The sequence below is a fragment of the Eretmochelys imbricata genome, chromosome 21 (assembly GCF_965152235.1).
Source record: "Eretmochelys imbricata isolate rEreImb1 chromosome 21, rEreImb1.hap1, whole genome shotgun sequence".
Taxonomy (NCBI): Eukaryota; Metazoa; Chordata; order Testudines; family Cheloniidae; genus Eretmochelys; species Eretmochelys imbricata.
In genome coordinates, this window is record NC_135592.1 from 5856502 (window position 1) to 5883248 (window position 26747).

The 26747-nt window shown below is 41.5% G+C and overlaps 1 protein-coding gene and 1 long non-coding RNA gene across 2 annotated transcripts; one reads left to right on the top strand and one right to left on the bottom strand.

Annotated features, from left to right (window-relative positions):
- On the top strand, positions 1-23715 carry LOC144277990 (uncharacterized). Its single transcript, XR_013348511.1, has 4 exons — positions 1-136; positions 994-1168; positions 17092-17218; positions 22828-23715. It is a non-coding gene; the product is annotated as an uncharacterized LOC144277990 (long non-coding RNA).
- DYRK3 (dual specificity tyrosine phosphorylation regulated kinase 3) lies at positions 10752-26382 on the bottom strand. The gene is made up of 3 exons (XM_077839056.1): positions 26214-26382; positions 23711-23826; positions 10752-17238 (listed from the first exon to the last, which is right to left on the bottom strand). Exons 1-3 carry the CDS (start codon positions 26251-26253, stop codon positions 15667-15669), a joined length of 1728 nt encoding a protein of 575 aa, XP_077695182.1. The 5' UTR covers positions 26254-26382; the 3' UTR covers positions 10752-15666.
- Between the last annotated feature and the right edge of the window lie 365 nt (positions 26383-26747).

The following is a 26747-nucleotide window of genomic DNA, read 5'->3' on the forward strand; positions in this document are numbered from 1 at the left end:
ACGCGTCTGCCCCGGTGTGCTTAACCAATAATGCAGGATTACATCGCACCCGGCTAGAGCCTGGTATGCAGTGCGAGCCAGAAATAAACCTGTTTACATAGCAACCCGGAGAAATAGCAACAGCAGGCTAAGTGAGGTGTGTCTTCTTTTTTTTTTTCTTAAATAATCTTTTTTGTTTTTGAAGGACTTTGTTTACATTTCCAGAGAGTTTTGGTTGCAGCGTCAATTTCACAGGCTGCGTCCTGGAGCCTAAACATGCTTTACTCTCATCCCAGTGGTTTTGCAAACAGCGTTAGCCACACAGCCTAGCCCTCCACAAGTTCAGCACCATATATGACAGGGGTAGTAGTATATTAAACATTTAAATACATTCAAGGATGTGGGGTGCTCAAACTATGATAATAAAGGCCATAAAAGTACCTAAAACAGATACAGCTGGTGTGGTAGTACCTAAAGGCCTCAACCAACTTGGGCTCTATTGTGCTAGGTGCTGTACAAACATGTTATAACTGACAGTACCTGCCCCTAATAGCTTGCAGGTTTTATTCCCACTTTACAGATGGGGAAATAGAGTCAGCAAGGTTAAGTGACTTGCCCGGATCACACAGTGGCCAAGCCAGGATTAGAACACTAGTGAGCCTGGTGGCTAGTCTTGTGTTCTAATCACTAGAGAGTTCAAATCCTTGCTCTGAGACTAACTCACATGCTCATACAACACACAGGGCCAGTTCAAGGATTGGGCAAGCAGGGTCCCTGCCATACGCATTGTGCCCCTGGGCTCTTATTTTGGATCTGCTCCACTGATTCCCCAGCGGTGTGTGTGTGTGTGGGGGGAATCGGTTGGTTTGTTTTTTGCTTGACCACTTTGGCGGCAAAACCGCTAGATATGCCCCTGATAATATGTTCCTGATACTGAAAAGATTGTTTGAACAATAAACATGCCATGGGCATTCATCATAGTCAAAATAAGACAAAGTGGGGCTATTTTTTAAGGTCATAGAGAAAAGTGAGTCCAGAGTGAAAGAGCCTGCCTTGTGCTAGCAGGATGAGAGGTGAGCAAATGGGTCGGCAAAGGGATCAGAACTGCTTCCACATGAAGAGATGCAATAGGGATACTACTTACAAGCAGCCTTTCGCCGGGAGATCTCAAAGCACTTTACAAAGGAAGGTAAGGATCTCTGTCCCCGTTTCGCAGATTGGGAACTGAAGCAGGTCACTTGCCCAGGTCACACTACAGGTCAGTGGCAGAGCTAGAAACAGAACTCAGGTCACCTGACTCCCATTCCAGCTCTTTTCATTGGCCCACACCGCTTGCTTTCTTATCCATCCCAAAAGATTACTATTTTCCAGCTGGGAAGGAGCCTGCCTAAAACACCAGGAGAAGACCCTGAACGGGATTTCAGTTCCTGCCTGCAACCACTCACTCTTTAACATAGATCCCCATCTCCTGAATTTGTCATGGCCCTTTGGGAATTGAGTGACCCATCTTTCAGAAAATGCTGGATTCTTTATCAACCCACTGCGGGGGAAAAATGAGGTCAGGACTCACAGAAAATATTTGCACAGGAGCTGACTTATCGACTGTGTATAATTAGATACGGTTTAACTAACAAACAGTCCAAATGATGCATGATCCTGTGGTTTTAATTTAATAGGAAATATGAATCACCCAAAGATATTTATAAAGGTCGATGTCGTTCTTGCAAATCCCATCACACTGGGCTGTGTCAGAGGCTCATGCTTGACTCCTACAATCCACTACAGTGGCTAAAGAGAGGGACGGAAATTGTTGCAATGGACCATATGATCACATTGCCATAGGGAAAACAGGGGAATCCAGAGGGAGGAATTTGGGGGTTTGGTTTCGCCCACTCTTTTCTTGCTATCTTGTCACTTTTCCAAACAACCCGTCTGTGTCTCTCACAGTGCAAAATAGAAAGACAAGGGAGCTGGAACTCGGCTGCATACACTGTGACTATAGCAGTCACATGTAACTGATCCCTCAGTGGCTTTTCTCCATGCAATTGTCATGGCCGAAAATGTCCCGAATCAGCACCAGCTGGCTGGAAAATGAATGCTGTGCTGTGCACTCCTACCTCTGCCCCCTCCCCACAAATAGCTGGAGGTTTCCCCATCCCCCTACTCACCACCAACAGGGATTTAACAATCATCAGAAACATACCAGCGCTGCAGCCATGCCCAGAGCAGGCCAAATGGTGCCAGAAGAAAGGAACGAAAGAAAAAAGAATGACGGGTGAGATTTTCAAAAGAGACAGAGAGGTGGGAGCCCTAATCCCATTGAAATATAAGGTGAGTTGGGCACCTAACTCATTTGAAAGTCACACTCAGACTGCAGCTCAGGTTAAAAGACATCAGAAATTAAAATGTCCTTTGCTCTCTGTAGCAATCACAAGCTCTAGAATAGGCTTCCAAGGAAGCTTGTAGAATCCCCATCATTGGAGGTTTTAAGGAGTGTTTAAGGTTTTAAGGTTGGACAAACACCTGTCAGGGATGGTCTAGGAGGTTTACTTGGTCCTGCCTGAGCAGAGGGGGCTGGATTTGACGACCTCTCAGCCAGGTGTGTCTATGATTCTGCCACTTTATAACCTTTCTGACTTCAGATCTCTCCTCACCAATGGCAGTTTTTTTCCCCATACTGACAATACTGTTACTTTTAGATAACCCAAAGGGTGTGCTGGGTGTTTCATAAGGCAAACAGAAAGACTTGGTTCCTGACTCCAAAAAACTGGCAAGCTCAGTCACCGATCCCAAAATCTGGCCATGCAGATGATCTCTCATGCAGAGCCATAACTGATGGCCTGTCCCTATATCTACAAGGCGTCCTTGCTTAAAACAACAAACGAAATCCTAAGTAAGGGCTAGATTGAGATACCCTTATTCACTTTGAGTAGAACCTTACTTTTCAAGTCATCATACTGAAATGAAAGGGTCTGTGTGGGGAGCAAGATACTAATACTCAGCCTCAGTAAAAGTATCAGAGTCTAGTCTACACTGGAAAGTTACACCAGTATAAGGCAGAGTGTGAATTTAAATCACTAGAATTACCTGGATATAAATCCCCCTGCAGACTCTCTTCTCACAGTGCCTTCCTCTGGTTTAGTTTGTAGGCGTTTGGAATCAGTTCAAGTTAAGCTGCAGAAAGCCCATCATTCCGGAATGAGGGCTGGTTGGCACTTCAGATTTAGGTCAGCTTAATGACATCGCTCAGGACTGGGAAAAATTTCATGCCTCGTGTTGTGTAGTTAGGCTGACCTAAGCCCCAGTGTGGACACCATTAGGTTAGGGGAAGAATCCTTCCATTGATCTAGCCTCTCAAAGAAGGATTTGCTACAGAGACAGAAGAACCCCTTCCATTGCTATAGGAAGTGTCTACACAACAGCATTATAGCAATTTAACTACACTGCTATTTTTATACCAGTATAACTGGAAAACTCTCCCATGTAGGCAAGCTCTAAGAGAACAGAAAACCACCCTCCTGAAGAACAAAGGAGCAAGAACTGGGCACTTTCCCAGCCTTTGGGGAAATTAGGACAGGAATAGCTACAAGTTTGATGTCCCTCCCTCTCCCCCACACCCCCAGCCCCAGTTGCTCAGCAACACTGCCTTGCAAACACAACTCTTAAACAGTCAGGGTGTAGTGCCCATCCTGAGATGATTTAAAGTCTCTTATAAGCAGAAATCAACAAGGCCTGGAACAGGCCCAGTTCTTGTTGGTGTATGGAGTTGGGGCAGGCCATGCAGCAGGAGTCAGTTAGCCAGCATGCTAATGGACTGGCCCCCCTGCTGCCCCAGTGGGGTTGCTGTTGCCAGCATCACTCAAACTGATGTGGTGTTCCATGTGTGTCTATTTATAGCAGACACTCCTGAGCAACAGGAGAGAGTTTTCAGGATGGCAAACTCCATCCCCCACTCCACAGCTGAACAGCTGAGCTTAGTACCCCAAACCACTCGGCAGCCACTATCACAGCTTTGGGGCTGCAGCATAGATGATCAGCACTTCAGACTTCCCTGGCCCACCCACGCCAGGCAAGAGCTGGTGGATTCAGATAGCTATGTCCTGGCCCCTGGCCAGTCCTAACTCACACTACGCCCCTGCTACCTACACACTGCCCAGGACTCAGTACAATGCACTCCTATAGAGTGTGCTCTGGGGTGCACAGGGAGTGAAAGCCCCCTGTGCTGGATCCTAAGGCCATGCACTTCTTGAACAGGGAAGGGGGTGGTATTGCATGCAGAAACCTTGGCAGCAGGAACAGAAAGGCAGGTTTTGTTCCATGCTTTGTTGGGAGCTGGTCAGGTTTAGATTGGGTTTAAGAGGGGGATTAGGTTGAATCAGGGCTAAAGTTCCACCGTAGATTCTAAAGCACCAAAATCTTCCACCATCCCCTCCCATCTCATGAGATCAGCTGCCCTGGTGAGATTTCTGCTACCTTTGGTCCATGCTTGATGCCTAAGGCAGGCTGCAGTTGAAGCTCAGCTAATTCGCTAGCGGGCAGTAAGCCGCGTTAACAATGTATCAGCCTGCACAGCAGCCACAGATTCAGTCAGGACCAAGCCTGGACACCACTGCTTCTAGGCCATGGAAGAGGTCAGTGGCAGCATGGGAAACTTCAGCTGCCATTGCCAGCATCTATGCAGCAGAAACCTGCATGCTTAAAAAAAATCCCATTGGCAGCCATACATTTCAAATCTGACGGCGGCTTAAACTTAGCACTGGGTGAGCATACACAGCACAGGTCAGCAAGGACCTGTGAAAAAGATCAATGATTTTCTATAGCGCAGTCAGATTAGCTTATTTAGAGCTCTTTCCCTATCTCCTTCCCGAGACCCATCTCCTGGTTTGCACCCCTAGCTCCCAACGACGTCAGCTGAAGTTGTGGGGACGCTGGGTTTCTGAAAAATCAGGTCCTTGCTGAATATAGACCCTCCTGCTGCTCCATTGAGTCTACCATCAATCAGGCTATTCTCAACAGAAACCTAGAATTCAAGGGATCAAGGATCCAGTTTTGCCAATTCCTGAGCACATTCAACTTTCATTAAAGCTAAGGAGCTGAATGCTCTCAGTGCAGGAATGAGTCCAAACTGTGATTTTTGTGCACACTGTCCAACCAAACTCCTTTTGCTCCTTTCCCAATTATAGGACATCTTTGTCAAGCCAATGTGACATGGTATGTTTCCACTAGAAATAACAACACAAAACTAGAAGCGTTTATCCAAGCCCATCTTCTTCTTTCGCCCTCATTTGAATGTTGATGGCTCTGGTGCTTTGGAACCTGCATCTGAACCACCCCTATTCTGGTTTTGAAAAGCTAAAGATGCAGATGCAGGTGCTTAGCAGGAGAAAGTGCCTCGGCCTCAAACTCCCACTGCAATGAAGGTGCTTTGGAAAATCCCGCTGTCTATCTGCATCTCTAGGCACCTAAATAGCTTTAAAAATTGGGCCCTAAATGCCTTGCCCAAGGTCATACGTAAATCTATGGTGGAGCAGGAATTAACCCAGGTCTCCAGAGTCCCAGGCTAGCGCCCTAACGACTACATTATGCTTCCTCTCATCGGCTGCCTTTCAGACCAGGGCATCACAGATCACATCACACATTTGAGAATAAAGTGTGGAATCTACCAAACAGAAAATTAGGAGTATTCTTACAAGAATTATGTAACACAAGTTAGGCTTCATAAGTCGAACAGCTGCCCGCGCTAGTATTCTAATAAAACATATATAATGTACTGCATTAGTTCACAATGCAATTCCAGAAGAAGATACAGAAAGAAATCAAGCTGTATAGGCAAGGTTTTCAAGTGAGGTTTGAAGAAGGCTCAAGAGATGCAGGGAGGCTGTTGGAAATGACATGAGCTGCAGGGGCGAAGGTGCTCTCACCACCATTAATAGGATTGCGAAGGAAGGAACCCAGAGAAGTGCAGGCTCGACACAAGTGCTGAGAGAGAGAAGGCATCTTTACTGTTCATGAGCACATCTGCAGACCGTGTGCTCGAATGCAGCCCCTGATTCCCAAGGCAGACACTGTCTCCATTCCATTTCTATCCCATTTCGAATAAGAGCAGGCAAGCTGTACAACATTCAAATGAATGAACCCTGCATGGCACAATAGTAACGAAGGTGATTTCATGAGGAATATACAACCTGCCTGGGCGGGGGGGGAGAGGGGAGAGCCATCTCTGCTTGCACATATTTATTTTGTGCTTTTTGATTGTCCATGTACTGACATGTCAAGTGCAGCTAACCACTGGTGTAAATTACTTACATGACTTTTCCTGCTTGATGACATTACGGCCCGTATGTCAGTTACCCAGAGCTCAAATATAATTTCATTTATATCATCCATCATCAACATCCTGCAAAGATGCTGACAGCTTTTAGCATTAATGCTACTGTAATCAAACATTGTAGCAGAGTTGCTGTGTGGAAGATGGATACTTATTTAAAGGTTTAGAGCATATTACCATTTTAAATTAGTGCCCAGGGCCATACTAGACAAATGAGAACAGTCACCCACAATGAATCACATCAGTAACTTTTGTCTTATTTTTATATTTCTTCAAGATGCCCATTTCCCCCTCCCCCCCCCACCCCGTATCTAACTAGTAACATAGGGCTCATCAGATGGAACACACAGCTAGCTCACCCATCTGGCACTGGGTACATCCTGTTTGTTACCTCATCCTTCCAACCTAGCCCAACTGTTCGTGTCATCCTCCTATTGCAACTACCTGCCTTGCAGACTGTGAACTCTCTAAGGCAAGGACTGTCCTCTTTGCTACTTGTCCACAGAGTGCCTAACTCAACCAGGCCCTGATCCCTGACTTGGTCTCCTAGATGATAGATACTATAACGCAAATAATAAATAAGTTAAACAGCTCCAGAATCCTGTCACTAACCGTTGGATACATCAGAAGAAAATTCAACACCCCTAACCCCTGGTACCAAATCTAGCTGTGTGATAACATACCATGGGGAAGAGGAGTTCCTCCTGACCTCTGCCAGTGGTCAGCTTATCACTGAAGAATGAGGACTGGTAACGGGGGTGGTGTAATTGCAGATGTCATTCTTCAGATCAGGATTTAACCCATTTTTTAAAAGATCTCACGTTAAATCATCTGCCTTAACAAGAGCCTGCAGCAAAAAGTTCCACAGGTTAATTATGCATTATTTCTTTAATTCCATCTCACTCTTAGATATGCTTTTATTCCCCTTATCCTCTGTGGTAGAGTCATGTCTTTGCTTCCCATCCCCCTTCCCCAAAAACCAAAAACAAAGCAAATACAAAACAAAAATGTGCTTCTCTGCGATCTCCACTTTCAAAGCGAAAGAACATATGGTTTTCAGAGCTAGCAGGAGGAATGCAACTCCTTACATGGTTTCACTCCCCGGCTAGAGGAAGGGGCTGATGCTTTGTCATCTTTAAGAGCTGTTCTCAGCAGCCAGGAATTGGCAGGGTTATGTCTGCAAGCATCTCGTGCAGACGCTGCTGATTAAGAAAAGCATTGTCCTTGCAGCCTAAGCAAGCTAAGGTGCACATGAGAAAAAATTCATCTGAAGCTTCGTTTGTGGGGAAAAGAGGAAAACTCGTTTTGTCAAAGTACCAGTGACTCCTTCCTGCAGTTTTGCATTACCAGTGAAAGACTCCCACTTCAGTTTCACAATCCTTCCTTTGCTTGCATCTCATTCCTTATAAGCTCAGACTGCATGGATTCCTTGCACCACAGATGTCTGCCACTTGCGGAAATTAGGCACATTTATTACCTCGCTATAAACACTGGCGAGAGACAGCGATGGTATGGGTGGAAAATGTTCGGTGTGTCTCAAGTTCAGCCAAGCCAAAGAACATGCATTCTTGCTACTACAACAGCATGATCACCCGAGAAAAAAAAAAAGCATCTTTGATCTTGGGCATCTTTGCTCCTGGATTCATCAGAAGTGTTTATAAAACTTTATTTATTAATATGACAGAAGGTAAAAATAGTGCTTAACACCCATTCATTTTCTGTAACCAAAAAGTTTGCACGATTCACCTAAAGCTTTTATAAAACTGTGGCTACAACAAATTTATTTGCTGATGCCTAAAGCCAAACAAGTTATGGGCAAAATTCTCCTTTTCGATCCACAGAGAATCTTGACTCAGGTATTCTGCTCTCCCTCCCAGTAGGAACTGTCTATAAGTAGGAATCAAGAGCACCCACATTGTTACGGGAGGCTGCTGACCTGTACCTAGACAGTAGGAACTAAGCAGCAACATCAGAACCATTTTCACTTCTACTGAACGTTCCAACTCAAAGTTCTGGGTGGTGCTTTGTAGAAGGTATTGCCTGGCAGCCCATTGGTGGCAAGTGGGATCATGGGGCATTGTCCACCTTTGTTTGGGCACCTCTGAAACACCACAGACTTCCTGTAACTAGAGACACACAAGGGGCTTGTCTCCACTAGGAAAAGTCTGCGACCATTTCCTACACTTGCTAACACCGATTCAGCGCGACCAGCTTTAGCAATGTTGGGAGCTCGGGGCCCTTGGCCTTTTAAGCACTGTGTCATCGAACCCTATTTAGAGCAGCTCTAATTGGCAAAGTCCTTAAAATGCCAGCGGCACCAGTACACTAGCACTCCCAATATCACTAGCACCAGTGCAGCTTAATCCTTCGGCTGAGGCTTAGACATATCTGCCAGAAATATCAACACAAGAAGTGGCTAGGGATTTTGGGTGCCTATTTTGAGACACCCTAAAGGGGCCTGATCTTTAGAGAATGCTGATCACCCACTCTCTGAAAATTCAGCTCCTTTTAAGATGTCTCAAGTTGGGCATCACAAAAAATTGAGGCCTCAAAATTACTAGTTACATTGAAAATCTTGGTCCATCTAGATAAATCGACTAGGCTGCTTTAAAAATTTCAACGTACATGCTTAAAAAAAAGACACTAAACACTAGGGACTCGAGACAGAGCTGTGCTAAGCAATAACTCACTTGCCAAATTGACTGCAGTTGCATTTTTAAATCACTTTGTGCTAAATGGTCCCACTATGTCTAACGGCAATGCCTTCTTATTATGCAAAGTAAAAAGCTGAGCCCATTGAACCCAAAGAAATATTGCTAAATGGAAAAGTAAATCTTTCCATCTTCTGCCTGCCCAAGTGATCTATGACTGTCGTCTTAAATGTGTAATTTTTCTCTTTAATAATCCAAGATTAATTAGTAAACGCTAGTTTTTCTACAGTGGAAGCACATATCTCACATTACAAATTACAGGCCAGATTGTGAATTTCTTCCTTCTATTGGCAAGCAACTACTCGAATAATTAATTTCACAAAGACCGATCCAGATCTTATGTTGGCATTCCTTAACAGGTCAAAGTGAAGCCCCTACTGCTGTTTAAATGTAGCTTTAGTATTTAATTCCTTGCTTCCTTAAACTGCAGCATTAAACAAAATTGTTTGGGAGTGCATAGTACTGCACATTGTAATTGCTCTCAATTTCAGAATTTGTCTAATACTGTAGTAACACACAGTACGACAGAGTGATGTGAAATATTTCAAGGGACACTATGTATGAGAATACTACAAACTCACATAATAGCCTCATTGAAAAACATTGCTAACAGTGAAAGTCCTACCAAAATAAATGCTCTTGGCAAACAAGCAGAGCAGGAACTAGTTACGAAAAAATCTAAAATATACTCAAGTTTCAATGGGTATTTTACAACAAACCGAGGACTGTAAACAGGTTTGTTTTCATTTTAAAAAATTGCCATTCAATGGAGTTATATAGGAAAATCCACTCGGTCTCCCATTGTAAAAGTCTCCTAATTGAAGGCTATCCTTAAATCAATCATTTGAGAACTAATATACTTTTCTGTTTTAGTTCAGTTGGTTACATTGGTCAATAATGGGCAGGGACTGAGTTCACAAAAATTAAGTGCTTCTTTATGAAACATGCAGGATTTAATCCTGTATGCTGTAGCTACGCAGGTCTTTTTATGGCAGTGTGACTTCAGCTTCAAACTATTCGAATATCTCACTGGGTAGCCCACTGTACACAAATGTAGGTTTCTATTAAAAGCAAATCTTTCCTAAGTAGCTATTGCTGGGTTTTTCCTTCCAGCCTAGGGATTAAAGGGATTCTGGCTCCACAACAAAAACCTCCAATGGATTAAATAAGTGATGACTCAAGAATGCTGTGGCAAAACTTTGAGACGTTCAAATGTAGCGCTGCTAATGAGAACATTTGTCAGGTCATTCACATTTAGCATGAACATATTGAAATTGTAGATGTCCACAGTACGTTTTCCTCTGATTCAAGGAGAGTAGATTTAAGTATACAGCGAAGGTGAAAACTTCCAGTCTGAAAAAAGATTTTTAGGTTCAGATTCAAGTAGTTGATATTTTAGTTCCTTTCCCTCACAATTACAGTACAGCTTGCTATTTTTATTTGTTGCTGTTGTTGGTTGGTTTGTTTGGTTTTTAGTAGAATTATAGCTTGCTTTCCTTCTCACTTAATCTTGTGGTTCCCTCCCTCTGCATGCAAAACATGCCGCATTTTACCACATGGTAAATATCTCTTGTAAATGCTGACATTTTTCAATTGCGCTCTAGTGAAATGCCACAGAGGGTAGTAGTGACCAATGCAAGTTAGGTTATACCATCCAGAAACAATTAATGCACTTTAAAAAAAAAAAAAAAAAAAGTCAAGTATTTCTTTTAGGAATTTGCACAGACTGTTGCTAAAGAAAATTATGTATTTATTTTAAAAAATGAATTGAAGTACAATTTTAGGAAATATTTGTTCATTACATTTACGTACATAGTTTAAAACTGGCTTATTTCAAAAGTGTTCCTTCACAAAGAGAAAATGTTAAGTTCACATGCACCTTACTGTTTTCTACATTCTCCACCATATTACACCTCAGAACAATTTACAATAATAAAAAAGCTAACCTGTAAATTCTTTAGACGTATTGACATTTAGTATGAACAGCTGCTTTGTATAAGAAACCCTGATTAGTAATTTGATTTCACTGAGACAAATGCAGGCTCATAAAATAAGGCACAGTTCTATGAACAGGGAACATGGTTTGTTCTTTCAGCAACAGACTTCAATTAGTTAGCTAATTTGTTAGGGTGTTATATGGTGTAAAGTAAATGCACCCCGTTTAAATGCAGATAGAACAAGGTTCTCCTATACAAGACTGTTCTGAGGAGCCAAGTGTTTTGCATGTTATGGTGGGAGTTGTAATTAGAAGCTATATTTATTTAATAGGACATCAGGGGAGTTTTATACCAGACTAGATGCGGGTTCTTCTAAGGGAAATATTATACACACACACACACACACGTATGTATACATAAATTTAATCTCTCTGACTCCTTACTAAAAAGAGCAGCATGATAAATTCATTGAAAAGAGCTGGGATGTACCTTGTGTATCAGAACTCAAGAGCTCAATTTTCACAATTGCAGAGCACCCAAAATTCCTAGTGAAGGTGCACAGCAGCTCAGATAGGGCAGGTGAGGGAAATCAGACCCACAGGGTTGTCTATTAAAAAAAAGTTTTGGGTACACAGCATCTGTCTTTAATCTTGTTACATAGTGCATTAAAGTACTGAAAATATTTCCGTATTATTTTGGCTCTTCACTTCCACTATGGCATGAAAGACTTTGTCAGGCAGGGGATTGGCATCTCTCGTTTTCAACACAGAGCTTTGGGTGCAGAATCAGCCTTTTGCTTGTATGGCTGGGATTAGTAAGACACTGCTGAGATCATCATGTATGTGCTTCACAACCAAAATAGCCATTACTAATGACGGGGGGATGGTTGTGGTTTGTAGTGGGTGCCTTTTTAAAGGACCCAGCATTTATTCAGAGGTAGTTTTCAGAGAATCACTGTAATGAAGCACCAGTAGTGTCAGTTTACCATTAAAAAGATACTAGATTTTTTTTTACCGCCTCCAAGTCCAAAGGGATCACAGTCAAAGTGAACTATACCAGATTTTGACTAACAGACCCACAGTTCCACAAAAATTCTCTCTCAGAATTCAAACCCCTTTTAAAAATGCCGTCCAATTAGTTTAGATTCTTAAATTGTCACTAGACTAGAAGTCTTACTCAAACTAGGTAGGAAGAAAAAAACAAAAATTCTAATAGTAACTGCAGTATGTGGAAGATGCCAACTGTATGGAATGATCAGTATAAAAGTGAAAAAAACACTTTTTCAATAATCAGTATTAGTAAGAGCAAACCTATTACGGAACGTAACATAACCTTGAGTACTAAATGCAGGTTGTGTTTAAATGTTTGTGTTTTATCCTAATCTGTAATGGAAGAATTATACTCCACTGCCCACCTGACTTTTAAAATAGAACCATGTTTATCCTTGCATCTTGGATAGACATATGAAGTTTGCCCCAGTGTAAAAGTATGTATGTTGTATGTCACGTGTGATGCTTATGTCTTATTATTCAGTAATTTAAATTAAAAATATCACTAAACTAAATTGCTACAATCCACACTTCTTAAAAGAGGATTAAAAACCACACAATAAACAGCGCATGTTCTTTACAATACTGAGTCTATATTATGTGTTGTAAAACATAATAAACATTATAAGGAAGTTTTAAAAATTAAGTTTGGACTAATCCATTAAAAATTCTTAGAAATTTGATGTTATGGTTTTACTATAAACTTCAATAAATTACATTTGTTTTGTGCTAGAGTCATAGGTGAACATGATTTAAATTACAGTAGAACCTCACTAATGCCTGGGAGACGCACTGGGGTCTTGCTGATTTGCAAAATAGAGAAAATAACAGAGGACAATGCACCAGTACCAACAAAAAGCTACTTTTTCCATATTAAACACACTTTTAACATACCAGGTGATCTGTTTTTCCTTATCTGCTACATCTATACAGACAAAGGCCTTGATCCAACAAGGTACCTAAGCATGTTCCTGATTTTAAACATGTGAGTAGTCCTAGTTAAATGGGACTACTCATGTGCTGAAAGTTCAGCATGTGATTAGGTACCTGGCTTACCTGGGGTCAAGGTGAACAAATGTTTCTGGTAAAAGCAGTGGTGTTTTTTCTGCCATTGTTATACTTCCTGCTTTATAAACACACATTTCAAATGACAGCACTGTACCTAGACAAGAAGTGTAGCATTAGAAGCCATCTAAACTGGTAGCTACGGTATTCTTGGTTCCTAGGAGAAGTGAGACTAAAATAATCTTGTTTCGTGCAGTATTTTAACAGATCAAAAACCTCCAGCAACCAGGACCCATGTTCATTGCTCTCCAGAGCAGACACTTGTTTTCCCTTGTGTGTATGGGGCCCTAATCCTTAAAGGGAATTTATAGGTGCTATCAGAATATAAATAGCAATAATGATAATTTGTCTCATATACATAATATTCTCTTTTTCATTTGTCTTGAATATTCTTCCATGGCTCCTGTGGTGTTTCTCCAAAGATTTCATTCGCATTGTGCAAATACTCTTGCTTCTGAAGATGCTCCATATGTATTCAATTCTGCTAAAACCATAGGCATCTTATAGCATTTATAAAAGTGTGCTTGCTTGACTTTCTATTCAAATAAAAAATTATTTTAGCCAGCCATTTGAGGAAGATTGCTATAAAGTGCAACATGACCATAGAAGGACCACATGTAGTGGCATTTGAGACATATTAACCAATGTATGGATAAATGCAAAGCTGCATTACTTTCAGTTAATGTGATTATTAAGCTTATTGAAGACAAAATAACTCAACAAAATTGAAAAGGCCATGGACTGTAGAACCCTTAATATGAATCAACTTCCTGGGGGAAAGTTTGGAATTTAGAGATCAGAATAAATATATATGCAATTTGTGCTCTGCCTTCTTGAATTTTTACAATGGTATTTACCAAACAGTTTGAAGTCATTTGCCACCATCAGTGAGCCTGATCCAAAGCCCCCTTTAGCCTAATTTTGGTCCTGACCCTGCGATATGCTGACCAACTTGTAGGACTGGGCCTTTTATCATCAAACATTTCATGGATGAATACAACTAAATGCAACAGAGCAAAAAATGCATTTCCAACCTCTCAGAGAGAAAGTCTGGGATTTAGCTGTTTGGTCAATATATCTTGCAAATCACACCAATAATTATGTAACCAAGGGTTTCCCTGTTTTAACCTAAAACCTGCTCTAGAGAAACTTGTTAAATTTAAAATGCTCTGTTTGTAAAAGCTCTAAAATTGTATTTAAAACTCTGTTCAGACACTTTGCAAGGGATCAGATGTTTTTGTAACTGAATCTTCCCATACCATGGAGCTCTGAGGAGTAACAATCTTGACAAGTTGTGCTGCTGTCTCTATTGGTCATAACAACGTTTCACATTCTTGCCGGTGGGGGTGTGTGTGTGGAAGAGGAGGGATAGAGAATATATCTGAAGCATTCAAAACAGCATATGAAGCATCTCATTCTTTCAGCCACCTGCTAGGACACTGCTAGAAACAAAGCAACTTTCCCCCCATACAAACTGTCATTTCAATACTTTAAATTTATTACTCTTTACCAAATCTGACAATTTGTGTTTAAAAAGATTTCAGGCCACTCTTTTAGTGACTAGTCTCTTGTCTCACACAACCTCTGGTTACAGTCCTGACCCTTAAAAATTCTACTTATCTAGCAAAAAGGAGTGACTATTTTTGAAAGGATTTCAACGTTATTCAATGGAATTCACTCTGCAGGACAGAAAAAAAGACTTTAAGACCCCAGTATTGTAAACATCTCTAATGGCAAGGGTGCTTTATTTGGCTGGGCATCTTCATTTTGGGAGGGACGGGGAAAGAACCAGTTAGCAAAAGTGTACATTAAATTTAAGTTAAAACAATGTTTTCAATAGCCCTGAGCAAATTATACTTCATGTTATGGTCCAGTTCTGCTCCTGTGCATGCCTGCAACTCCCATTGACTTCAGTGGGGATAGCGAGTACATATCCCAGTACAGAAGTTGATCCTAGGTCCACACACAACTTATGTGTCCCATCAGTTGTACTTGTATGCTCCTTTGAAAATCCCAGCCTAAGAAATTTAGGAATGCAGCAACTTGGATCCCTCTATGCCAGCAATGTGTAGGGAAGCCAAATCATTCAAATATAAATTTGTAATTGGGAAGCAACATCCTCACTTTTTAGACTAAAACACTTGTGCTCTTTACAGTAAATCTGTAAAATTTCATCCAAATTTAAGAAGTTCACTTGGGGATTAACTGAAAGCAGAGCTCATTCTGTCCAACAGAATACAATTTTAAATGCTTTTTTCTTGCTGTCTTGTGACAAAACATTTGTTCACTGAAACTGTCCTGATAAGAAATGGTTTGATTCTTTTTTAAAAACAGTGCTATTAAACACAACTGTTAACTCGTGTAATCTCACTCACCAGAACAGATGTGTTGACCTATCAAGTGTTGTAATATGCACCACACTGCAACTGAAACAACTTGATAAAACAATTAGCCCTTGAAATGTTTACATTTTGATTCAAGATTTAGTGTTTAATGAAAAGTAAATCCATTAAAAACCTCTGCATTTCACCACCTTACACGTTTCTAGCAGATAATTAAAATACAAGGTATGTACTCTGGGAATACATAATTTTCTATTAACTGACCAGTTTTGGTAGCACAGTGCATAGAGGTATACTGCCATTTGATTCAGATGTTAAATTAGCCCTTAGTTTGTTTGCCACTCCAACTACTGGAGGCAACTTAGAGCCTATTCCCGGGAAGGAGCTTGTGTAGTTAGATATCCGTTTACCCATGCTTTTATCAGTACTGGGTGGTTTGGGCATTCGCTTACAAATCCAAGGGTGTCTTAAAGCTTGAGTTGGAGTCATGCGCGCAGAAGGATCCCAGTTAAGACATTCTTTTAAGAATTCTATAAACAAGGGGTCATCACAGCCTTTCAACGCTGTCACCCAGTCTTTGCTGCCTGGAGCACCACGCATTTTACCCCTGCGTGATCTACTGCCATTGAGGATCACTTTCCCATCTGGATGTGTAGTTGCAGTGCAGTAGCGAGGATGACCCTTGGAGTTGATGAAGTTCTTGGCTCGCTTGGATTGATCCAAAAGCTTCTGAGGTGGCATTCCAAGAAGCTCCATCATACAAGCCAGTTGGTCTCCCTCATCTTCTCCGGGAAAAAGAGGATATCCAGTCAACAGTTCCACCAGAATACAACCAAAACTCCACATGTCTATGGGCATCCCATAGCGACTTCCCAGAATGACCTCTGGGGCTCTATAGAATCGAGACTGAATATACGTGTAGACTCTTTGGTGCTCAAAGCAGCTGGACCCAAAATCAATAACCTTGATGCCACTCCGCCCTTGCTGTTTTAGAAGTATATTTTCTGGCTTCAGGTCACAATGTATGATTTTGTTTTTATAAAGAGCCTCCAAACATTGTAATATAGAGTGGGAAAACTTGCGTACCAGCTGCACACTGAACCCTTGAAATTTATTTCTTTTGATCAGCTCATACAGGTTCATGCTCAGGAGTTCAAAGGTCATACAGATGTGGTTCCGAAAGGTGAAACTTTCTAGCATGTGAATAACATTCATGCTACCAGTTTTATCCTGTTTTTTGAGATGCTCCAAAATCCGAATTTCTTCTGCTGCTTGACGGTGGAACCTCTTCTCATTGCGAACCATCTTTAAGGCCAAATGCTGGTGGAGTTTATGATCATAAACTTTAGCTACTTGTCCAAAACTGCCCTTTCCAATTATTTTAAGTACTTCATATCGGTAAGCCAGATGGTCATGAGGCACATGAATGTATCCACCCTGGTCATCATCATATCCTCCATTGTTGGGGCCACCGACTACTCCTTGCCTCTTTTTTGCATTTGGACCCACAAAGTAAATTTCAGAAAAGTTACATATTTCTTGCTGCTCGAAAGCAGATAACTGATGTTTATACTGCTTCACTGCTTGCTCTGGAGCCTGAGAGATAGCTTTGCGCACTTTTGATGAACTTCCACAAGATTTGGCTGTGCTTAAGCTGTCTATACTTTTATCCTTTGACAGGGAAGGAAGAGATCTTTCGGAACTACTGATTCCTGCAGACTGAAGAGTACTGCTCCTCTTATTCCCAGAGTCTTCAAATAATTGCTCAACTTTGACCTGACTTCCAGTCAGAGGATGATCTTTCATAGTGAGTTTGTTGCTAGTAACCTATAGGGATAAAAAAAGCCAATCTTAAATACTTTTTTTTTTTTTTAATTGATAGAAGATTAAAATACCACATAAAACAAAATGCTTTGACATCAGCATTAGGTTTACATTTATTTTCACAATGCAGATGTATTTTAAATATACTGCATAATTTATATTGTTATCTATTATGATCTGAGTTATATGCACTGCCATACACGTGATTGTACACCAGATGCAATGAACTTTTAAAAATGGAGTATGTATAAATATACTATCGTTTAGTTCAGAAAAGGCAAAGTTTAAGCAGACTTGCACAAAAGGGCACAAATGTCTATCCCCACTATCATGCATCTAGTCGGCAGAAGGGCAGGTGGTGCAGCCCAGTATTGCTATGTTTAGTCTTGGAGGTGGGTGTGGCAAACATGACGCAGTGACAGATGCAGCTTGCACCTGTTTGAGATATGCAACCTAGCATGAATGTGTGCAGAGGGGGGGAAGTATATTACATGGACAAGTGTGCAGAGGGGATACAAGGGATATCGAGTAAGAGGGATAGGATTGAGGAATCCATGATGGACAGGATAAAAGGATGGGGGAAAAGAGACAACAGCAAGCAAGAGGAAGAAGATACAATAGGCTGCGTTTATGTTCAAATATGCACCCACAATTCCCATGGACTTTAAAGAGGGTCACATTACTATGTCGGACTGCAAAACTGGATACAGTGTATATCCCCAAGAATACCAGCTTCAAGTTTCTGTTTCTCCCCTTCCAGTGTTCTAAAACACAACAGTTCTCCACTCACTGCTCTAAGATAATTTGGGCATAAATATTTTCATCTACCAAGAGATGTTAATTTGTTGCAGACAGAACAATACAACTAGTAGGAAAATATTGTGGAATATGTTTAAGACTTGTCAATTTTACAGGGTTAAAATTAGCCAATGCTGCGCTCTCTGAAATTCCATCCCTTCCTTATAAAGGCAATGCACTCATTCACGATTATTCCTCCTTTCATTTGCCCAGCATTCTACACTGCAAGAACGCATGAGATACTACCCTATGCAATGCTGAAAAAGTCAGGACTAGTGCAGCAACATCTGTTTTCCATTCTGGCCTTTAATCTCAATAAAGATGTGAGACATGTGCCAAGCCCAGTCCCTGAAACTGAAATAGCTGCTTAGCAATCTAGCAAAAATATAAATAAACCTGTAGCTCCAGAGCAAGAACATCCAATTACTTTTTAGTTACGTACAATCCACCAACTCAAAACAGTCAATAAATAAGAGCAATGATTATGTTTGCCAAAAACAACTTCACAAATATCCCTCGTCCTCCATCCTGGGTAAGAGTTAATTTGCTGGCTCTGCACTGAAATGTTAGTGTGCACTTCATGACATGAGCCTGGAAAATGCAGACTTCCTCTAGGAGCCTGTCTCAGATCAGTGATGACTAGGCCTTTGGAATCTCCCTTTTATTCAGTGCTACGTCTGCCCAGAAATGTGGACAATACATTGTAAGAGACGCACCTTTCCAGGAACTCACTGAAAACATACAATAAACACTTTCTTCTTTCAGCCTGTGGCTGAATTGCTGAGACAAGAGTGAGAGATACTAAAAGATTCTGAATGAAAGGCAAATAGATCAAAATGGTAAATTTACAAATGAACAGAGAACCCAGACTCGGAACAAGGTTCAGTTTTTGTTTTGGGATTTTGTTTAGATGTCTGAAAAACTGCTCTCCTACCTCCATACCAGAAATCTTGTGTGTGACCATGTCTTTTTACTAATGACTGCAATCAGAATTTGATTAAGCACATAGCCCTAGTCCTTGAAAAGTCTACCTGTACTACAAGAAAGGATATTCTTTGTACAAGTTTCAGAACTCTGTGTTATTTAAATTAACCCACCATGCAGGCAGGAAGGATTTTAAAGGGCCAGGACTGTATGTGCTATAGTGAACTTCACTAAAATCCATCTTCCATCAGGCAATGCCTATTTATCAAGCTTTATGAGGTTCCTGCAAAGTTCCTCAGTCTTCTTTAGGCTTTACAAATAATTGGATGTCATTTAAAAGTTTTGCTGCCTCTCCCTTTTCTACATCATTAACCCTAAATAAATGGTCCCAGAGAAATGATTACGCAAGAGAATTAGAACTTCAGGTGAGGAATAAGCAGCAGGAACAGATGAATTACCCATAACAGTAAGGGAAGAAAAGCCATTGAAGGAGCACTTCTGACCATATCCTTTTAACAAAAGGCTTTTAGAGCTTTCACTAAAGATAGCAGCAGCTATTTAATGTTCCATTGCAGAATACTTATTTCAGGTGTTTGAAAGACTTTATTGGAAAGGTCTTTAAGCCCACGCAACTTCACTTGATTTTTAAAGAAGTATTATATATTTTACATACAAATAAAACTGCTTAGAACAAGTTCAGTATTTTGTACCCAGCATGACCTCCATTTGACACGCCTCCCACCAGTATGTAAAAGGAGGTTGGGCTGAAAAGCAAAACACTGAACTGTCTCAAAATTCAAAAAACATTTTTAAAAAGCAGTAAGATTGGTGGTTAACTCTTTAATGGCACGTTGGGAACAGCTCAAAAAAATCAAAGCATTTCATAGAGCCTGACCCACTGCTGCTCACATCCCTGCATTACTCAGGATTCCTTCCTGTGCCTGCCTGCATGCAGTTCCTTTCACTCACAAACCACTTTGCCAGTTGCTATGCATTTTCTGTTCTCTTCCTTCCCCTGCCCTCTTCCCAAAATTCATACCTGAAAAACAATTCAGGAATGAAGGTGTCAAGGCAGAGTTTCACCATTTAAAAAAGGCTAATGCACCCTTTAACTTACATTTAAATCTCACATTGATACACCGTCCTGCAGATATCTTATGTTCCTATCCTAGACAAACTCATCAAGATGCCCTAGAATATAAATAATCAGGACAACAAACTGATTTGTTGTCCTGCAACCCAGATCTGTTCATGAGACATCCTAGAATACAAACAGGGCCTTAGTGTAACACACACACTTCTGTTACAGTGCTGTAGAATTAGGAATTAGTGCAACACTTTAAGGGCTAGAATTATCATACTAAGTATGGTATAACCATTCTCCAAATGATGATGTTCCTCAAAGGGCACTAGCAAGCAGTTTTGCAATAACATTTAGGATCCGCAAAGAAAAAAAGAGGGGGATAAAAGGGAATACAAAGTCTAAAGAGAGATGCTTTTATAAATTCTTTGACTATGGTGATCCTTTGCAGAGCTAGAAACCCAAACTGCTGCATTGTGCCAGTGCTTGAGAACCAGCAGGTGAAACTGACTAATTCAGTTTCATTGAAGCCAGCACCTGAAACATGTGCTAAAAAAAAACAAAAAACAAAAGGATACTAATAAGGGGAAAGGATTTTTTTAAAATGGTGATTATTATCCCCTTAATATAGACAAAGGTAGTTAAGAATATATATTGTTTTAACCACCCACAAAGTTGTTCGTCCTCATTTCCTGGCTGTCTGAGTTATCCTGAAGTCTTCTGACACTTCAGACTACCACTACTGCTGAAGAAATCACACCTGCCACATTTATAAGCCCTGAACAACTCACAAAACACATCTGAGCTTAAAGCTGTGCTGCTATTTTACTACATGCTACTAACTTCAACTTAATGTATTAAAAACAGTAGCATTTGATCAAAAGTTGTAACTGGAGAATAATGACTGTTAAAGGCCTGTCAGGTATCTGTGCTGATTCAGTGCATCTCCATGGCAGCTTCAATTTGCAGGGCTCCTCTGGAAGGAGGTACAGAGGGAGAAAATTGTACCCCTCTGTACCCAGGTGGGTGAATAAAGCTCTAAGGCTTCAAAAAGATAAAAGAGATGTGTTTAAGTCAATAAAGCCCGATAAAATTCACCACAGAGTACTTAAGGAACTACCTGAAGCAATCTCTAAACCATTAAACGATTATATTCAAAAACTCTTGGAGGACAGGTGAGGTCCTAGTGGACCGGAGACGGGCAAACATAGCACCTGTCTTCACAAAGGGGAATTATACACCCGTCAGCCTAACTTGGATACTCAGAAAGATATTGGAAAAAATGATTAAACAAGCAATTTGTTCAAACCTGGAGGATGAGATGATAAGTAACAGCCAATATGGATTTGTCAGAAACAAAACATGCCAAGCCAAACTAATTTCCTTCTTTGACAGGATAATGGGCATAGTGAACGCATTGGAAACAGTAGATATGTCTTGTCTTTAATAAGGCTTTTGACACAGTCCCCCACAACATTCTCATAAGCATATGTGGAAAATATGGTAGATGAAATTACTATGAGGTGGATGAACACCACCAAGCTGGGAGGGGTTGCAAGCAGTTTGGAGGATGGGACTAGAATTCAAAATGACCTTGGCAAATTGGAGAATTGGTCTGAAATCAACACATCAACCTTCTTCCAATGGCTTCATTTTATAAGTTAGGGACTGCACCGTTTACTTTTGCCATAAATTAGCTGTCAGCAGCCAAGAAACTTGATAGACAACACAAATGATACTCCATTGACGATTTCTTAGAGGTTTTCACATATTCAGAAAAACTTCATTATGAATAAGAAGGAAATGGCTAGCTGGTTTGCTAAATGTTTTGCCCTTTCAAGTGTCTCAACTGTTATTTTTACAAACTAAATTAAAACTGTCTCTCTCTTAAAGCAGAAACTTTTAGTTTACTGTATATAACTAAGATTGAGAGGAGACACATTTGAAGGTACCTGGAGTTTTCAATACGAATGCAATTTTATATGTCAAAACAGAAAATGTTGAAGAAAGGAAACCAAGTATCTCTTCAGTCTAAACGTTTTCCCATAAAAAATGCTTAAAATGTTCATTTCCACATGCATTCCTAATTTCTGCTGAGCAGGACACTACTAAGTATTTGTTTTGGTAATATGGCACAAAGACAATGCTTGGCATTTTACAAACAAGTAAGAAAACAAAGTCCTTGTCCCAAAGAACTGACAGTCTAAACCAGGGGTCTGCAACCTTTCAGAAGGGGTGTGCCGAGTCTTCATTTATTCACTCTAATTTAAGGTTTTGCGTGCCAGTGATACATTTTAATGTTTTTAGAAGGTCTCTTTCTATAAGCCTAGAATATATAACTAAACTATTGTTGTAAGTAAAGTAAATAAGGTTTTTATAATGTTTAAGAAGCTTCATTTAAAATTAAATGAAAATGCAAAGCCCCTTAGACCGGTGGCCAGGACCCAGAAAGTGTGAGTGCCACTGAAAATCAGCTCGCGTGCCACCTTTGGCACACATGCCATAGGTTGCCTACCCCTGGTCTAAACAGACAAAATACAGATGAAGCAGAAAAGAAGAGATGTGACACAGAAGCAAAGTGATCAAGGGGCTATTTTTGGCATGTCTTGTTAGTTCCAGAGTTGATTTTAATACAGTTGTGAAAATGTCTGGATTTGTTGTAAGTTAGATATAGCACTTTATATCTCAAGAAAACTGCACAATTGTTAATCATGTAAAGGATTATTTAAAGAAAGCACGACAGCTCTTTTGTATCAGTGTGCTCACACATGTATCTCTCTCACACATAGGCATCTCAGTGTTTGAGGAAGAAGACCGGCCAAATGAATTGCTGGAATAAATGATCACAACTCTATTGACTTCTCAATATGTTCATCTTTAAATTTGTCCCTTCATCCATCCCATTTCTTCAATCAGGCTTTTAGCCACAAATTTTCAAGGAGCACAAGATTTAAGACAGAATTCAACTGGAGCCTAAATATATTTCCAGACCATTTTACAGTACGACTGTTACACAGCTGAATATGACTGCTACAGTCCAGCTGAGACAATTAAAGAAAGGATCACATGATTCAAAACTTCTATTTAAGAAATGTACAGCTTCTACAAAAATACAAATTGAACATCGGAAGTCTATGAAGTGTTATTTTGCTATCAATTAAAGTGCCAGATAAGGCTAGTGCTTCCACAAAAAAATAATATTTTTGTATTACTTTGGGTGCATCTACAAACCACACATTTGTAAAAACAGAACCTCTGGTTGTTGTTCTACTATTATGCCCCTGTTATTCCTAGTACTTCCATGTGAGACAATAAATATAAGTGTGCACTAGTTAAAGAAGAATGCAGCTGTGGATTAACAAACCCCCATATAATCAGTATGTGATTTGCTATGGCATGAGGTCCCAAACAAGTTGTAAATTAACTTTCTTGATCAAAGCATGGACAATGGAATATAAAGTAGCTTATTCAGAGTTACTTAGCTGGTTCGATTCTGAACACACAGTATCATATTACTTTTTTTATTGCTAGTTAGTAAAAGCAAGCGTGTTAACAAGCTGTGACAAGGTTATAATATCTAGCTTTATTAATTTTCTGTGTGACTACTTAGTTTATATCACTATTTCATTACCAACCAGATAACACAATGCAAGAAGCCACAAAATTACTCACATTTGATCTCCCAAGTGAAGGAAGTCCAGAAGGGCTGTGTTCTTCATTTGTAGGATCTGGGTACTTAATTTGATCTATTCTCATGTAGGAATCATACAATCCATCTCCAAACCTAGCTGAATATGTCAAATATAGAAGCCAGTTAGTCACTACTGTGTGCACCGATACACGAAAAGATACTTGTCTCAGCTCCTAAAAATTATCTCATGTGTTAATTATTCTTCAAAGTTTTTGCCAAGACATTCACCTTTTGCTAATTTATTGGATAAAATACAGCCAGAGCATCATAGCTAAATATTAATGAGCTACTCAACAGTTTTATTTCTTTTAATGATACTGAGCATTTACAAAGCACTGTGCAAACCTTAAATTCTTGTTTTTTTTGTTTTTTTTTTTTTAAATAGGAGCGTCTCTTAAATTAGACTCATCTGTCATTTTTTTGCAGTGCAAAAACATCCTTAAGAACCTTTAACCAATATCCGATTTTAAGGAAAAAGAAGGATAATCCTGAACTATCTGTCTTTAGAGTGGCAATGGAAAATGAGCAGGCATTTAAAAACTGGATAAGACTATCCTTTAAAGTAGATTCTCTGTAAATATGACATGGAGGAACCAAAGTCAGTAAATTCGTTGCTACTAACAATGGTTGGCAAAAGAATTGTTTTTTTATCGATTTCTACAGTAATAGACAAAGTTCTGTGACTGTACTTAAAATAAAATTGGCAAAAGCAATTGACATTAAAACTCCAGAGTTTTGATCACAATCTGCACTTAAAATGTCAGTGTGAGTTAGACAAAAAGTACTAACTATAGTTATATCAAAATAATATGACATCCTCTCCCATTGCTATAAATACTATCCTTCTTACATCAAAACATTGCTCTAAAAAGTTTAACTAATTGGTTTTTCATTTTAGTTCTACTGACAAAATGCAAAACTCAGTCACTTCTTCCAAATAAGCAATCACAACCGGGAAGTTGGAAATTATATTTAAAAAATCCCAGTTACAAATTCAAGGCAAAATGTGATCGGCCAATTTCATCTACCACCAGAGAACACGCTTATTCACTGCTGTGTATGAAGAATGAACGGTATTTTTTTCACAACAATGTATCACCAGCTTCTTTGTAAACTTGTGTGTTATTAGGAATCTTTTGTACAGTATACTGATATATGAGAAGGATGCTCAATAGTAAATTAATAATACATTGTATAAGTCACAGAACTGAATGCTAGAATACATGTATTTACAGAAATATATAATGCAGATACAAAGTAGAAGAGTGGGAAAATCCTGTTCCTTTTCTTAATCTCTGGAAACTCTCTAGCTTCCTTTAAACTTGGATTCTGAAAAACTACTCGACTCTGTGAGTTACTTTAAAGGATAACAAATGAATACTGCACTTCAAGCATTAATTGAAAACACAGTCCAAAATATAAAATAAGTTGCCAAAGGAAAAATGCCAGGAATGTTCCTTTCCTTGTGCAGAGTCTGCCCAAGTCCTGATGAAATCTGGCCTGTTTTGAGTCATTTAATCCACATTTGTTTTCCCGTAAAAACACCTACGATACTTTAGATGAGTGCTACACAGATAAAATGTGATGTTTTAACAACCAATTGCTGTTTTTGCTGTATTCATCCTCCCCTTTTGGTCGAGGAGAGTGACATGTATAACGACAGGAGAAGGCTACCAAAGTTACCAAAAAAAAAAAAAAGAAAGAAAAAAGAAAAAAAGATGAAGAACTAGGCACTGAAAAGAAACTCAGCATCATTTGAAATCACCACCGAAGGAAGTTTTCTATTGTTTGCATATTTCACGCCTTGTCCAGAACGGGCTCCTTCGTGACCATCTGTTCCCCAGCGCTTTGTCCAGGCTAGTTTCAGAAGTCCCCTGGGACGACTGGGCTGCCAACTGGCTTCCCGGGACGAGCAGTCGCTCGCACCCTCAGGAGACGTTCCCCCGGGTCATTCGGCTTCACGCCCCACCACGCTTTAGGTCCCCCCCGCCCCCGCCCCGGTACTCCGCCAGAGGCGCCTGGGGGATCTCCCCCCCTGCTCCCCTGCCCTGGGTGAGACTCCCAGCTGCCCCCCCCCCCCGCCCCGCATAGGGCCAACCACTTTTCCTCCTTATTTTTATCCCTCTAATCCCTCATCCCCCCCCCCGGGGGGGGGAGGTTTCCATCTGTCTGAGCCGATGAGAAGCCCCCCCCCCCCGCATTCCGGACCCTCCCAGCTGCCCACCCCAGGGATCACCCCCCCACCCCGTGGTGCTGTGATCCCTCTACTCACGCCCCCCCCCCCAGCTCCAGGGGTCCCGCTGCCAACGCCCCTGGGGGCCCCCCGCCCATGTGCATCGCTCCCCCAAGGGGGGCACCCCTGGGGTGGGGGGACCCAGGCCGATCCCGGCTCCCCCGGGCACATGGAGACAGAGGCTGGGGGGGGGCTGCGCGGGGGCGGCCCCGAGACCCCCCTCCCGGCCGGGACGCGGGGCCCCGCGTTACCTGCGACGAGGGGCCCCTCCGGGTTCCTGCTCAGCAGCATCACGGCGGGGGGGGAGCGGGCCCCATCCCCCTCCCGGCCCCGCGCACCGCGCCCCCAGGCTGGGGCGTCTCCAGGTCGGGCGGCGGCGGCTCCTTCGCTCGGGCCCAGGCCGCTGCAGCGGCGGGACCCCGGGCGGTTGCTAGGGGAACGGCCTCCCAGCCCGGCCCGGCCGCGACTGCGCCTGCGCGGTGAGGGACGGGAGGGGGAGGGGCAGGGGAAAGGGGTGGGGAGGGGGGAGGGAGGAGGAGAAATAACCCCGGCTGAACGGGGAGGCGGAGGGAGAGGAATGGGGCGGGGGACCCCGGAAAGCTCCTTGCCTGGCCCTGCGCTCTGCGGTCCCTCTTCTGAGACCCCCCTGGGGAGCAGTGTCGCTGCCGCCCCCTGCAGAGCCCCCCAGCCTAGCGCCCGGCGGGATCTAGGTGTGCCCCAAACTGGGGGGGGGGGGCACGTGTCCCCCCGCGCCCCGCTCTGGGCCGGGAGCTGCTGTTGGTGCC